The sequence below is a fragment of the Choristoneura fumiferana genome, chromosome 5 (genome assembly GCF_025370935.1).
Source record: "Choristoneura fumiferana chromosome 5, NRCan_CFum_1, whole genome shotgun sequence".
NCBI lineage: Eukaryota > Metazoa > Arthropoda > Insecta > Lepidoptera > Tortricidae > Choristoneura > Choristoneura fumiferana.
Genome location: NC_133476.1, coordinates 20,424,581 through 20,441,004, shown reverse-complemented (window position 1 = coordinate 20,441,004; position 16,424 = coordinate 20,424,581). Strand labels below are relative to the sequence as shown.

At 38.3% G+C, this 16,424-nt stretch overlaps 1 protein-coding gene across 1 annotated transcript; it reads left to right on the top strand.

The window, feature by feature from the left end:
• The first annotated feature begins 327 nt into the window (after window positions 1-327).
• Window positions 328-16,323, top strand: LOC141428385 (sugar transporter SWEET1). The gene is made up of 6 exons (XM_074088366.1): window positions 328-498; window positions 6,350-6,527; window positions 10,403-10,526; window positions 11,957-12,112; window positions 13,503-13,622; window positions 14,515-16,323. The coding sequence occupies exons 2-6, from the start codon at window positions 6,358-6,360 to the stop codon at window positions 14,623-14,625; spliced, it is 681 nt and encodes a 226-aa protein (XP_073944467.1). The 5' UTR covers window positions 328-498; window positions 6,350-6,357; the 3' UTR covers window positions 14,626-16,323.
• The last annotated feature ends 101 nt before the right edge of the window (window positions 16,324-16,424 follow it).

Below are 16,424 nucleotides of genomic sequence, written 5' to 3'. Positions count from 1 at the left end.
AAATTTATTTTTCTGCCACGGCCACGACTGCCACTAAAGGAGGTGCATTCCTCAGGTTCAAAATCATTCCTGCAAGCAGCCATCTTGACGCTGCTGTTCGACGCGGTGACTTGACGCTAATTTTTTGAGTCGTGGGAAATTCAAAATAGGGTCACGTGACATTTATAAATCACTGCAAGCGAGCGTCAAGCGACTGTGGCCGCACCTTAAGGCCACGTGTATTTGACAGTTTACTGCTGGGTCATTCATGGCTGTCAGTGAAAGTCATTTTTGAAGGCCGCTCGCCTGTCAGAACTGTCAAGTCAAAGTCCAACCAACCAACCAACCAAACCACTGTCAGTTCATGGTCAGTCAGTTCGGCGCTAGCTACTTCGCGAGGTTGTGTGTGGTTTTTGTTTATTTGCCGAAATTACATTCTCGACGATAACACATTATTTTGGTGTATTATAGGATCAAATTTTATCCTAGACCCCTATTTATAATCAAGAGCGTTATCCCGTAAGTACTTCCGATTTCTATACAATATGCCTGCTTCTAAATGAGATTATAATGGTGCAATAGGTACTTTAAAACTATGATAAAAAACTTATTGTAATGGCATGCTTAGCTGTCTCATTGTATAATTGTTTCATATTAATTACTTCTTCAAGTTAGGTACCTATTGGGTTGCGGACTTGCGGAGTCTTATTACAATCGCTAAGCACTAAGCTGTTACTTTTACGTGCTTTTACTGCGTAGCAGTTTTTTATTGCTCATCAAAAAAAGGTCATTATAAAGCATATTTTCTGTCCAATTAACAAGTGTAGACTTGTTTTTCCTTTTTGTATTAGTTTTATTCTAAGACTGAGATTAGTAAGTATACAAATTTTATCCACAATTATTTAGGTATATGACTTAAAATAAATTAATCTTGAAATTATGGTCATTTTTAAATCATGTCACATATTTAGTGGAGTCTATTGGTTTGGCTATAATTATGACATACAAAGAAAATAATTCCAATTTTCAAAGTAGGTAAAAGTGTGACAAGTGGAAGGTTCTAAAAATGGTCAAAATGGTTATGATGTAATTTATAGATTGGCCCTTATCTCATATCTAGCGCGTGAATAGACATTATTGTTGTAAAATTATCATCTTGTTATAAGTTGCCCACTGAAATGAAAAAATAATTTATTACTAGCCGTTACCCGCGACTCCGTCCGCGTAGAATTCGGTTTTCACTATCCCGCTGGAACTATTAAATTTTCCGGGGTAAAAACTAACCTATGTCCTTTCCTGGGACTCAAAATATCCGTATAACGAATTTCATCTAAATTGGTTTAGCAGTTTAGACGTGATGAAGTAACAAACAAACAGACTTACAAACTTGCACATTTATAATATTAGTGGGATTTGATTGCATATGGAAACTTATGTCTGAAAACTTTAAGTGATTTAATCTGGTTTGAAATTTAAAGGCATAAAGAGTAAATATTTTAGCTTCAAGTTCATAAATAATTATTTAACCACCTGGGACCTAACTTTTTCCACTTTTTTACTTACACCGTAGAAATGGTCCATCAATTTTGTTATTTTGGATTATTATTTAAAAAAAATTAAGATTCTTTTTTCAATGAACAATTTTTACTTTATGAAGTACATTCGGCCATTATTCTTAGTGTTAATTGGTCCTTTATAAAGTAATGTGAGAGCCCACCAGGATAAAGATAAATAATATAATAAGTAGTCTGCTGCTCTGATAAGTGACATGCATTATTTTCTTGGTTCTAAATTGTTTGCTTAAGTGGTTTCAAGTTAATATTTTATTTTAAACATAACAAGGGTTGCATGTTCAAAGCCAATAAATCGATCTTATGTTTTGTGGGAATTTTGAATTTAGACATTTTACTATCATTTTGTTGTTGGGTTCAACCACACTCATTCATTCATGTAAGTAATTTATTGGTCTAGCTATGTTCAGTCAGTACATTGATTCATAAATTACATTCTTGTTTGTAATCACTTATCATAATGGTTTAAAATAGTTAAAGGAAGACTCTTCTTACTATAACCTATGCATATTATACTTTATTATTAGTGATAGTAGAGAACAAGTTTCAATTGTAAATTAAATAATTCATAATCCCTACTATCTCTACTATACTTATATATTAATATTATAAATGCAAAAGCAACTCTGTATGTCTGTCTGTTACACTTTCACATCCAAACCAATGAACCGATTATGATGAAATTTAGTACAGAACAAAGATAGTTTGAACCTCAAGGTGACAAGTTGTTTGGCAGCTAACAACTAAATAAAATATGTGGTGTTGACTTCAAATAGTGAGCTAAATGTAGTGCGGAAATTGAGTTCCATTGTTTTCAATTGACACAAATGGATAATACTAATAAATAATTATAAAAATAAAAAGAAAATTCAAGCTCTATTAATTTTTTTTTATAGCCAATTTGGTGGCCCACAGACGGCAAAGGTTTCCACTTCTTTCTGCCACTTATTTGCATTAAAATACTTTTTTATTTTTTACTAAGTAAATTGCTGGCTGGTACGGAGTACGACCTCTAACCGACCTTTCCCGCCACCTGTACAAACAAGCCAGTTTCCGACGTTGCTTGATGTGTGAGCGATCCGCGTGACGTCACGGTGTGGGTGTGCGCGTGACGTGACGCACACGCGTCAATTTCAATTCAGCCCATTAGAACTCATAAACTCGGGATGTGATTGTTTTCTGTCTTCAATTGCAATGCTTACCACGAATTGATTGCACCTTGACTCAGTGCTCTAGAGTCTATTTTGTCGATGATGCGAGCTTGGGTCAGTGTCAAATAGTTTATTTACGTCTCATGTAGCGGGAAGTCACTTTCGTTAACTACTTAAGTACGTGGTGAAGGAATAGTTCACTGCTTAAGGCCCGGCTACTCGTAGCGACTTACGGCAAAAACTATGGCGTCCAAAAACCATTTGCGCGGTAAACCGTTTTGCCGTCTTAACGCACATGCTTGTGCAAATTAGAATTTGCGCAAGTATAATTGAGCGTGTAGCTGAATCCTTATGAATAGGTAGATTACCGCTCAGCGAATTTGATTTCCTTCTTTCTGGTGGCCTTCAGATTCTACTTATCCAGTTAAAAAACAGCTCATAATAATTTACTTATTGAAAATGCTCTCGCAATAAAATTGAACTTTATCGAGACCGCGATGACAAAAAAATAGTCAATGTATCTTAATTCTTGGTTATGTTTTAAATTTAAACTGTAAGGTTAGGTCACTAATGTCTTAGAGAAATTAACTTCATTGGACCTGTTGAATATTGTATTGTATTGTAACTCATTATTGAACATAAAACATATTAAAGTTACAGATACTTAGTTAGTAAGTACAGAAGTTAAGATAAAGAGATATACAAAGGCGAAATACTGCCTTAAATTTAACAGAAATCAGCGTCAATCCAGGTTTTCTCTACTTTTTTTGTAGGTAAACGACTACTCTACCTATCGTCAGTTTATGCTGTAAAATCATAGTAATTTTAGCGGATACGCCTAATAAAATGCTATATTCTTGGCTCAATGAAGTAAAAAGCCGCTGTCTACTTAGCTACGGAATTTGCAAGTCATTATTAACAATGTAATTAAACATATCCCTAAATGTATGCACGTTTTAGTTGCGATTACTTCCTCCTCTCGCAATGTTCGTGAATTTGCCGTCAAGGTCGGAGCGCGGTATCTGATTTGAATCCAATTCGTCAATTAATTAACACTGGGATACTCTAGTGAAAACGATTCTGATTACAAGTGCGTTAGCGTATGATCACGAGACGACAGATGCATGCGACAGTGCCATGATCTCGTGATCATGGCGCATGCAACTGTGCCGAAATATCGAGCTTCTCTAAAACCAAGGGACGCGGAACAAAACCCGTATTTAAATCATAAAATACGATAGAAAATGTGTAGCTAATCAATATATCCCTGAAGCTGATCCGGATGACGTCCCAACCTACGTGCCGAAAGACCCTAGCAAGATGCCACATGTGAAGTTTGAGCGTGTCGATGTCGCGCGGCTTCTTAAGGACATCGTCCTCCTGTGAGCGGATGTAACCGCCATCTAGAAGAGGTTGGATACGTCGGAACGCGAGAATGCCGATCTACGAGGAGAGTTGACTTCATTGCGCGATGCATCGGCTGAGGCGGCTCGGGCACTGGCGCATCAGCGAAATGTGACACCGCGTCGCCGCGGCCCAGTTATTGGGCAAAATGTCGTCTCGTCGAACGGTATGAAGGCAACTTACACTAACCAGTCGCAGGTTAATAAACCCGCACCTGCTTTGGCGCGCAACGTCGATTTGCCGCCCCGTTCTGTGTCGCCTACGCCGACTCCCGTTGCTCCCATTTCATCTCGGGTGCAAAAGGATGACGCACAGGTGTCTCGTCGCCGCGCGCGCCCCCTGAACTCTGCAAAGGGAGCCCAGGAGCAGCCTGCGGCCACCGATCACCCAGCGCCAAAAGTTGATGCGCATGATGATGGCTTCACTCCGGTGGTAAATCGGAAACGCCGTCTAAAGCGCAATCGTAATCAGCGTAAGACCGTTCCTGCAGCGTCGTCCTGTATTCAAGCTGCAGTACCGATGGTGGACATCTACCTGCCTCAGTTGGACAAGAAGACGACACCGGAGAAGGTGTTCGAGCACGTCCGCGAGGCCGTAAAGGCCCGGTTACAGGGAGCCCATCTAGAGCTGTCCATCCTCCCGCTCCAGTCTCAAAGATCTAACAATTTCAGCTCATTTAGACTCCAAGTGCCTGCCAAGCACCAGCAGATGTTCGATCCTGCGCTCCAGTTTCTGGCCGGAGGGTGTGGTGTTCCGTCGTTTTAGGGTAGCGACGAAGACCACTTTCAAAAATCCCTAATTAGTTTTTTTTTGTATGTAATTTTTGTTTTCTTTGTATGTCTTTTTGTTTTGTATAATTTGAATTTTACAGCGCATTGGTGTTAACTGTAATGCTTTAATTTTTGTTGACTAATATATAAATAAATATATTATAGACTTTTCAGAAAACTAATTATACAGTTTCGGTAAAATTGCATCGTAACGCCACATCAGTATAATCATAATCTAATCTAATTTTATTATCTTCCGAAGTCGCGATGACAATAATAAGTTTCACGCTTTAGGTTAATAGTTAATAGTAATATAGTAATCTGAGTCATAGGCATAGGTACGGTACTTATTTCTGCCAAACGTTTCGCCAACCACTAATAAGTACATCATTATTAATTTTTCTCAAAAATGTCCGTAAAAGTTGACATTATTCTTTTCTCAAAAATGTCCGTAAAAGTTGTCATTATTCTTTACATATCAGAAGGTGAAGTGCATAGTTTATGGTCAGCGAAAAATTAAAAAGTTAAAAACGATTGCAGGCGCGCTCGGCGCTAGCTCGACAATAATGAATTAGCGCGCCTGCAATTAGGCACATTTTTTTTAAGTTAAAAAGGCCATGGAAATGTTGGCACAAGTCGTATACAGCCAAGTCTAATGGCCGGTATCAGATATTTTGTTGGAACTCCGGACTTTTTCTATTGGGTCTGAAATAGCTTGTGGTGTTTTCGGTGGAAAAATACACCTGCAGTTTATTTTTAATGAAAAAAGGCGGGAAAGCATAAGAAAAATATTGGAATAAAATTAAATTTTATAATATATTTTGAGAAAAAGTTTATTCTATTTCAGAATTATTCACCATTTTTGAGAAAAGCTTTTCAAAGTCAAAGTTTAATACTCATACTCAGCCAGCAATTGCCTACTTCCAGGCCACGACAATAATCTACTATTACAATACCCCTTGATGGTAATACATATCTATCTTCTTGACAATAATAGATTTGAATTTTATGCTTGTCTATGGATGCAACACCTCGTAGGTAGTAAAGTCAGCAGCAGAAGTAGATAAGCAGTTGTAGTGCACCAACAAGATGGACGGATGACCTGGTTAAAGCCGCGGGTTCACGGTGGATGCAGGCCGCTGCCAACCGAAGCGACTGGAGGTCTATGGGGGAGGCCTATATCCAACAGTGGACGTCCTACGGCTGAGATGATGATGATGAGTGCAGTAGAGACGTGTGTAGATAATTTTGAACACCGTAACTGCTCATCTACTTATGCTGCTGACTGTACGTATATAATCTTTGGCAGTTGCCATTATAATTACTAAAAAAAATTAGTGAATCCAGTGGAAATCAAATTGTTACGGCACCACGTCACGGCTAGGTAGATAGTTTAAGCTTGTGGTTTGATTGATGCGGACTTCTGCAAAATAACATCTGAAACAATTATCTAACATCGGCCATCTCCCCCCAGGATCCAAGATGGAAGCCCTGTCAGACATCCTGCAGCCGTACAAAGACCTGGTGGGCACGGTGGCCGCCATCGTCACCATGGGCCAGATGTTCTCCGGGACGTTCATGTGTTACGAAATCTACAAGCAAAGCAACACGCGGGGCGTGCCTATGATGCCGTTCTCCGGCGGTCTGGTCATGTAAGTGGCTCTTTCGCATGAGCGAGAAAGCTGGGGGGTTAGGTACTATGAAATTCGAAAATCGAAGCGATCGCTTTGCGGTGAAGGAAAACATCGTGAGGAAACCTGCACAAACCTGCGAAGCAATTCAATGGTGCGTGTGAAGTTCCCAATCCGCACTGGGCCCGCGTGGGAACTATAGCCCAAGCCCTCTTGTTCTGAGAGGAGGCCTGTGCCCAGCAGTGGGACGTATATAGGCTGGGATGATGATGATGATGATAGTGCCGTCTCTCTCTCTCGTGTTAAATAATTTAGTGTCAGCGGGACGGCGAGATACGACGAAGTTCGAATTTGGCACTTCGTAGGGCCTGGCGGTTTGCGAGTCGGGCCCACATACGAATTGTTACGTGAATTATGTTCGTTAAGATGGAGCGAAAAACGCCGAAAGAAACAGGCTAACGCTGTAGGACAATCGGTATAGAGCAACATTATGCTAGGAAGCTTAAAAGTTGTCCTTGCGTCCCTGTTGCCTCAATATTGACTCTCTTCAAGTGCCTCCAACTAGCGGAAGTTGGCAGTCAGCTCCGCATATCTGATTCGGTCTTTTGGCAGTCTGAAAAGCTCTGCGGCGCTTTTAGGCTGCGTTTCCATCAGAGATGTGCAAGGAATGTGTTTTTGATGAACCAATAGAAACGCTTCGTTTACCAATCCTCGCTCCGCTCAGTCACAGTATAACCAGTTTCCCTACAGTAATCCGACGGATACGTCTAGACAGAGCAATCGCGTTTTTTTTACTTTTACATTTTTATTAAAATTTATTAAGGTGCATACGACAGGTACTGTGAGTACGTGCAAATCTTCATCTCGCATAAATAAGGAACTAAATTTCATCTATTTATATAATTATATTTCTTTTTTATATAATTAAATTCAATAATAAGAGTTTTAAGTCCATTAAGTTTAGAAACAGAAAGTATTTGTCGGTTACTAATCTATGAAAGTATATTTTGTGGAAAAAAACTTTTTTATTTCATCAATAGTATATTTTGATACTTTTTACCCCTAGTAAGTATGCCACCCCTAAATTATTTTGTTTTACATAATTACGCAATACGTACCGATTTGTAAAAGACATCTACCTTCCAAATTTTAAATTGGTGACAACCCTTCCTTACTTGCGTAAATTCCTATACAGGCTGCGGTATCGCTCAACTTCAAAGGCGTCGGCCTACTGTAGGGAAAACTTGTTATACTGTGGCTCAGTTGTTGCCGCTAGAGCTGTGCTGAGCGAGGATAGGTAAATTAAGCGTTTCTATTGGTTCATGAAAAACAAATTCCCCGCAACACATCCGCGCACGTCTGGTAGAATTAATTTCCGTCTTTTCCGGATATTGCGTATTCTCGATCCACTGCTCTTTGCCTGCCACTTTGCCTATCATTATTAGTTGCAAGAGTTCGTATCTGTCGTGTCTCAAATAGGCAACTTTTTTTTTATGGTCTGTCTGCATTAGCTGGCGGCTCTACTAGCACTCAATATTGAGATAAACAAGCCATATTCCTCTATACCATATCTGTGATGAAGTTTTAATAATTGTACGTCGCCAATTAGAACTTTTTTTTTTATCTAGTATTTTAACGAGGCTTTAGTACACCAAATGTGACTATGTCAGCCTCATGGGGAGCCTCAGTTATATACACCACACTACAAATTTTACGCTCTCCGTTGCACTGAAGCCACGTCTCTGGATGCAAAGGCCTGTCTAATGAACCTGTAAATCAGCAAGCGGTCGATTCAGAATTACATTTACACCTCCATTGAACAAGCCCATACCATCCAAATACCTGTCTCTGATGTCCTTATTCTGATCACATTCCAAAAGAAAGTAAATTAAGTCTTCAGTCTTATTACAACCTATACACAAAGGTGATTGCACAACACTCATCAAATTCAAAAAACTGTTTAGTGGAATGTGACCAGACCGCACACGAAAAGCCCACACGAGAAGATCCCTGGGCAGGCTGGAATTATCAAACTATACTACTTATACTTAGAACTTGAAATTGTTTATACAAGCGGCGTAATTTCGATGACTAGTAGTGATAGTCAAGGCCAAACTATAATATGTTGAATGATACGAGCTAAAATAACTACAAGCTATATAGCTGAGTAGGTAATGAGGTAACGTATATACGTTACCTCATTACAATACAATACAATACAATAACTCTTTATTGCACACCAATACAGTAAACAGTACAGAGAAAACAAGTATATACATAGAGATTTTCTAAGGTAAGCAATAGGCGGCCTTATCGCTTCAGAGCGATCTCTTCCAGGCAACCTTTACAATGGACAGAAATAAGGAATACATTTTAGCAGGTGGTGCAATTTACAGTAGATCAGAGCTGTATCAAGAATACATAAAACTAACACATACAATACACATACACAACAAATCTAAACAGATAGATAGGTAGATGGATACCATAATAACACATAAATAAGCTAACTATAACATTTATACGCAAGATGACAGGTAGTGCTCCCTAAGCATAGACCTAAAGATAGGCAAGGACTTTGCGCGCCTCAAGTCTATCGGTAGGGAGTTCCACAACCGAGTGGCCTGGACAGTGTAAGAATAAACATAGAATTTAGAGTTTGAAAGTGGGACAGTAAGGAGGAAGTTCTGAGAGCAACGAACAGAAGTAACATAGCTAAATCGCTCTTTGAGGTAGCAAGGAGTTGCAGGGTTAAAGAGAATGCCGTAGAGAAGATGGAGAATGTGAGAGTTTCGGCGAAAGCGGATGGGAGCCACCTGAGCTGTGATCGGAAATTAGAAACATGATCATATTTACGTAGGCCAAATATGAACCGAATGCACAGATTTTGAATTCGCTCAAGTTTATTCAAGTGCTCTTCTAAAAGATCGGGATAACAAATGTCAGCATAATCGAAAATAGGGTGCAGTAAAGTCCGTGCAAGCGCAACCTTGGTAGCAAATGGAAGGAAATTCTGAAGGCGTCTTAGGGATCCCATCGCAGCAAACACCTTCCTGCTAATCTCACATACATATGGAGTCCATGACAGAGTGCGGTCCAAGATAACACCCAGATTTTTTACCTGATCGGCAAATGGTATCAGAACTCCGTCGAAAAATACAGATGGCAAAGATACAAAGTCAACCCTTGGGATAAGTTTCGAGCTGCCAACAATAATGACTTGGGTCTTTGTCGGGTTAACTTTTAGGCCATATCGTCGTTACCTACTCAGACTAAACGTGTCGAGATAATAGTTTTGTATTTGTTTCTTATCATATCTATAATATTACGTTGTGAACTAGCTGTTACCCGTAGCTTTCCTTGAGTTTAAAGTACTTAATAAAACTAATAAATTAGATTTCAAGATTTAACTCTTGGTATATAGAAAATGTGAACGAACGGATGTGATGTCAGTTAATTTAGAGTGGAATCATGCGGTTGTTTGCAAGTTCAGCTGAACCCCAGTGAGTGCACCCACGTAACGCTGCAGCTCTGGTTACAGGGCTACGGCACATGCTGAGCTGAGTCCTTTTGGCATCGCACTACAGTACACATCTCGAATTTTTCTCTCTTCTTCTATTTATGTTTTTACTGTGTTTTTGTTGTGATGTAGTGTGTTTTTTATGTCAATAAATGTTGTGAGTTTCAGTTTGATTTAAGCGTGCCTGTAATAGTACCTAGATGAAAGTTTATATGTAACTAATACATGCATACTTAAATTGTATTTAGGAAGGATCCTTCCTTCCTAGTATGTATGCTCCTGCATTTGATGTGTTTTCGACGTTATAGTTCACTCTGGTCTGGTCACTTCCTCCTTGTCAGAACAAGTCTATAATAATGAGACCTTGTTTCCACAGGGGAATCCTCAACTTGAAGTACGGGTTCATCCTCCGGGATGACACCATGATCCGGGTCAATTTCTTCGGCATAGCCATCAGCATTGTTTATCTGATGATCTACTTCAACTATACCACTGAAAAGGTATCTATTACACTATTTAATATACTTACCTAGGTAGGTATAGGTGAAAAACTTAACGTTTCTGACGCTCGTGATCGCAATCAAATGACAGTTTTCGTATGCGATATCTGTCGTTTGATTGCGATCGCGAGCGCCAGAAACGTTAGGCAATACGGCCTCTGTTGTATGTAGTTTCGAATCGAAATTCGAAAAATGACTTTAGCTCTATATCAGTTCTGAGCACTAAGTACTACATACAACAGAGGCCGTGTTGCCTAACGTTTCTGACGCTCGTGATCGCAATCAAATGACAGATATCACATACAAAAACTGTCATTTGATCGCGATCGCGAGCGTCAGAAACGTTAGGCAATACGGCCTGTGTTGCAACTTGCATGTAGTACTTAGTGCACAGAACTGATATAGAGCTTAAGTCATTTTTCGAATTTCGATTCGAAACTACATACAACAGAGGCCGTGTTGCCTAACGTTTCTGACGCTCGTGATCGCAATCAAATGACAGATATCGCATACAAAAACTGTCATTTGATTGCGATCGCGAGCGTCAGAAACGTTAGGCAATACGGCCTCTGGTCATTTACTTTAATTTTTCACCTTTTTTTTCACCTTTACTCTCGATATCTATCTGACCTATTTCAATATAATCCATGGCTATAGGTATGCTTGCTCAATGAAATCTGAGATTTTTTTAAACAAAAATAATATTGGCGTATGCAAGCGATTAAGATTTTCGGCTGGTTGGCCGGATTCCCGGTGGTTAAGTTGGTATGACGCCTCTACACGGTTTCTCGTGGGTTCAAACCCGGCTCGCACCTCGTGAGTATTTCAGAATCCATGTGTGAAATTACATTTGACCATGAATTTTACGGTGAAGGGACACATCGTGAGGAAACCGTCACGCCTCTGATAAGAAATTTATGTGAAGTTCTCAATCTCAATGGGAATTACAGCCCAATCCCTCTCTTTCGTGTGGCGATATTTTTGACAAAATCTTTTTTTTCCTGATCTGAACAATCTTTCCATTCGCAAAATTTACCAAGTCGTTTTTTTCTCTCTAGCGTATTCCCCGGTTTCCTTTTTAGGGTTCCGTAGCCAAAATGGCGAAAACGGAACCCTTATAGTTTCGCCATGTCTGTCTGTCTGTCCGTCCGCGGCTTTGCTCAGGGACTATCAATACTAGAAAGCTGTAATTTTGCACGAATATATATGTAAAGATCATTTTGGTACAAATGTCTAAATATACAATGGTTCGAAATGCCTCATTATCAAAATGTACAACGGTCAAAAAGTATGAAAATGTAAACATATTATAATGAACAAAAGGCAAAAAGATTTTGTCAAAAATATCGCCATACTCGGATATTTCTAATGTCGAATGTAAGGGCAAAATCGTAGAAGAGACAGACAAGACACCAACCTTTTTTTTTAAGGTTAAGGCCTGGGCGCAGCTCGGCATCTGCGGCGCGTTCTCGGCCGCCGTCATCGGCTACGTCCAAATGGAGGATCCCAAACTGGTTGAGGCACGTTTCGGGACCATCCTCACAGCGTTCATGTTCTACTTGATCGCTTCACCGCTCTTCGGACTGGTAAGTATTTTATTTTTATTTTTTCACTTTTTCGGGCCCTCCAATTTAGACATGCTATTACAAAATTAATCATATTTTTATGCACGGCAACAGTATATACATATATAATTTATTTTTATTCGACTGGTTGGCAATCGAGCAAGTGGGTCTCCTGATGGTATGAGATCACCAACGCCCATAAACATACCAGGGTATTGCAGATGCGCTGCCAACCTAGAGGCCTAAGATGGGATACCTCAAGTGCCAGTAATTTCACCGGCTGTCTTACTCTCCACGCCGAAACACAACAGTGCAAGCACTGCTGCTTCACGGCAGGATTAGCGAGCAAGATGGTGGTAGCAATCCGGGCGGGCCTTGCACAAGGTCCTACCACCTGCAATATAGTGTTGAGAGTCTATTGTAAATACTAGTATATGCTGCCACCTAGCGTAGAATAGCAGAAAGATAAATGACAGCTGTTTGTTCAAAAATGTAGCTATCACCTGATAGATAAATTAACTCTATGCGAAAGCACTTAGATTCAACACCGGAGAAATTTGACAGCGAAATTGATGTTACTATTACTCACTACAAATTATTTAAGGCCAGCCTGTTTCATTGGCATGCCATTTCCTCTTATTCCATAACATTCCATGGTTGTCCCTTAACTTCTAAGAAAGTGCAATACGATTGGTATCGCATTTTTTTATCTCTGATAACATACCAAAGATATACAAATTTTAAAACAACGGCCAAGAGCGTGTCGGACACGCCCGAAATAGGGTTCCGTGGCCAATACGAAAAAATTAAGTAAATTTTTCTAAGGATTTCGTATTTTATACGGAATCTTCCATAGTTTAGGTATATTTTATACCTTAGGCTACTATTTACTCTTAAACTACTAATAATTCTCAAGCAAACTTAACCGTTAAGTTTTCCTTGAAAGTTTTATATACTTACTACCATCCTGAATTTTTTCAAATTTTGCCTCCCACTTGTTTGGATTTTAGAGGGGGGGACGCTCGATTTTAATGAAAATTTGCAATTTAAAGTTGAATATTTCACAAACAAATCGCTAAATCGAAAAATTGTCTTAGCAAACCCCTAATGGTTTTAAAAGACCTATCTAACAATACCCCGCACTATTAGGGTTAGATGAGAGAAAAAAACACCCCACTTTACGTCTATGGGAGGTACCCTAAAAAAAATTTTTTTTTAGTTTTTTTATTGTGCCATTTTGTTGGCATAGTTTACATATATATCCGTGCAAAATTACAGCTTTCTAGCATTGATAGTCCCTGAGCAAAGCCGCGGACGGACGGACAGACAGACAGACATGGCGAAACTATAAGGGTTCCGTTTTTGCCATTTTGGCTCCGGAACCCTAAAAACCTAGTCATTTGTGTTACAGAAAGAGATAATTGCAAACAAGAGTACGGAGGGCCTGCCCTTCCCCATGATCCTCTCCGGTTCCGTGGTCACCTTCATGTGGCTGCTGTACGGCATCATCCTCAAGAATAACTTCATTGTGGTGAGTACCAGTGGCGTGGCGCCATAACAACTTGGCTCCTTCAGGTTGCCTGAATTTTTTATAGCTCGTGTATACCTACTGCAGAAATGTTAACTGTGAAGTTATTTTTTGTACAAAATATGTTTTTTTTTTCAATTTGGCTAAAAAGTTAATTACCAGGTGGTTTCTATCAATACACTGAGCCGTCTGTCGAAAAAATAAAGTCTTCAAAATGATTTACAACATTAGGAAGATCTAATTTTTACTATGAAATATTCAAATCATTCCGTCCTGATGAGTCGATGATCTAATTGCGGTAATACATTAGTTGTAAAATATGATGTGGCAGTTAAGTATCCTTTAATGCTTTTATCTTTACTAGATTTCAAGTTGACGCAATTTTAATCACACCTAATTGCGGCATAGTCTTATGATATGATATGGTGATTTGTATTTCAATATACTTATATGTATAATTGTGACAAAATTATGCCTTCTGTCAGATCAAATAAGTTTCCTTTTGCTAATAAATATGCCGGTAAGTTCTCTTTTACTGTGTCCTTTCTTAAATCTACCAACGCTTTCGGAAACTATCATTTTCATGAAGAATGTTAAGAAAGTTTTTTTTTAATTATCAATTTTAATATTACTACTTATCAACTAATTGAACTGTTGTTGGGCACAATATTAGTACAGCCGACTACCTACAAAGGTATCTATATACATATATACGGCCAATGTTACAAAAATATGTATATACGACGATATTTTCGTAACTTTCACTGTACACAAGCAAAATTTAAAAATAAAATATGATAGCACAGCAATAAAAATTACTAACTAATCTCACTACACTGGTTAATAAGAATAACTTAATATAAGTTCTTGATGGTTTATTTTTTTATTTTTACAGCTCCAAAACATAGTGGCTTTCCTCCTGTGCACTGCCCAGTTGTCCCTGTTCGTCATCTATCCCTCCAAACCGAAGGGCAAGGAAAAGTCTAAGGCTAAGAAGGCTGATTAGATTACCATAGACAAAATAAAGTGCCTAAAGATGTCTTGGGACCAATCGCATATTATGAGAATACGTGAATGGCCCCTACACATTTTTGGGAGTTTCTTAGTGAGAATGTGAGATGTGATAATGCTAAAGAAATAAGCAGTGTTACTAGTTTCTTGGCGACTGTCACTATTTAAAATTTTAAACTTTTTAGGTTATAATTTGTAATGAAATGACAGCCGTCAAAAAGTGCTTATTATATGAAATTCACTACTATACGCTCAGATCAAATAAAAACTAAAGATAGGGCTCTGCGAACAACGAAGTGAGGCCGGTCAAACTACACCAATCCGTGTGCTAACACAGTGGCACGCACATACTTGCGACCAAACTACACCAAAACCTTATTACTTAACATAAAACGTCAACACTAGTGTTGCCATTATAATATTGTAGTTACCCTATTAGGTATTGGGTAAAAGCCGCCTATGTAATATAATCCTTTTTTATTAATTCTATTCTTTATTAACACGGCTTAAAACGTGAGAAAGTGACACGCAACGTTATCAACGTTTTTTATTGTAATAACGGTATCAAAGTATGAAAGTAATTAAAACGCTATAAAATCGTTATTCAACGGTAACGATATTTTTGTACTACCTATCGGGGTACTAAGAATTATTATGGCAACACCGGCCTACGCACACATGTTTATAAAACCGGCCTCACCGGGCGTTTCACCGCGCTCCATCTTTACTTTTTATTTGATCTGAGACTATACGATTCAAATGGTTCAGTAAGCTATTTTAAATTTGTATCTATTCAATCAACAATTGTTGCATTTAGTTTGTGACATAACTTAACAGTAGGCGCCCAGTGAAATCATATATTTATTAACCCTTTAACTTCCTTTGAAATGGTTCCATTGCGGCTCATAAATTAAAGTCCTTGAGTGTACAATGGAATGTAACAAAAAAAAAGAAGTTTATAGCTCGATATAAATCAATCGTCCACCAGCTGAACCTAATTGAATTATTTTTTTAAATTATTTTTGCGGCATTTTTAGTCAGTGGATTATTATTTTAATATTGTTGCTATAGATGTCCAATTTACTGTCGAATCACTTTGTGTGTAGGTATATTTATTTTTATTAAATTAATTTATTTATTATTTTTTACATTTCACAGCATAACAGTTAAACCAAAGCACTGTGAAATTCAGATATTATATGAAACAAAATACGTGTAAAAAATAGGCTCATTGACGTACAACCAGTTGCGAGTGAGAATTTGTATTTGTAATATTTAAATATATTTACATGTTTTGTACGTAGACTTAAGAATAACATTCCGATACGTAATATTTAAGAAGTTTCATATTGATGCATTTTATATACATTTTTAAATTTATTGACTTAATCCTTTGGCACAGCCTTAGGTTACATTTATATCTTAAGAAACTGCTCTGCAGGGCTACTACGAAACTCGAAGTTCGTGTCGTGCGGTCCCTCTTACCCCTATACTATTTAACACGAGAGCGAGAGGGATGGTACGATACGAACTTCGAGTTTCGTAGTAGCCCTACTGTTTGAGATTAACTCCCGCGAGATGTTCCTTTTTATTTTACTTGTTTACTTACTGCAAATTTGTGAGTATATGTAAAATTAAATGTTATTGTTGAACAAAATCAATGTATTAATAAATATTAATTTTATAAAATGTATTTTGTATTTTATTTATTTTTAAAATGTTTTTTTTTATACACCTTGGTCCCGAAATGGTCATCAAAATTACTTGTAACATAGAAGACTAAGAAAACAAAAT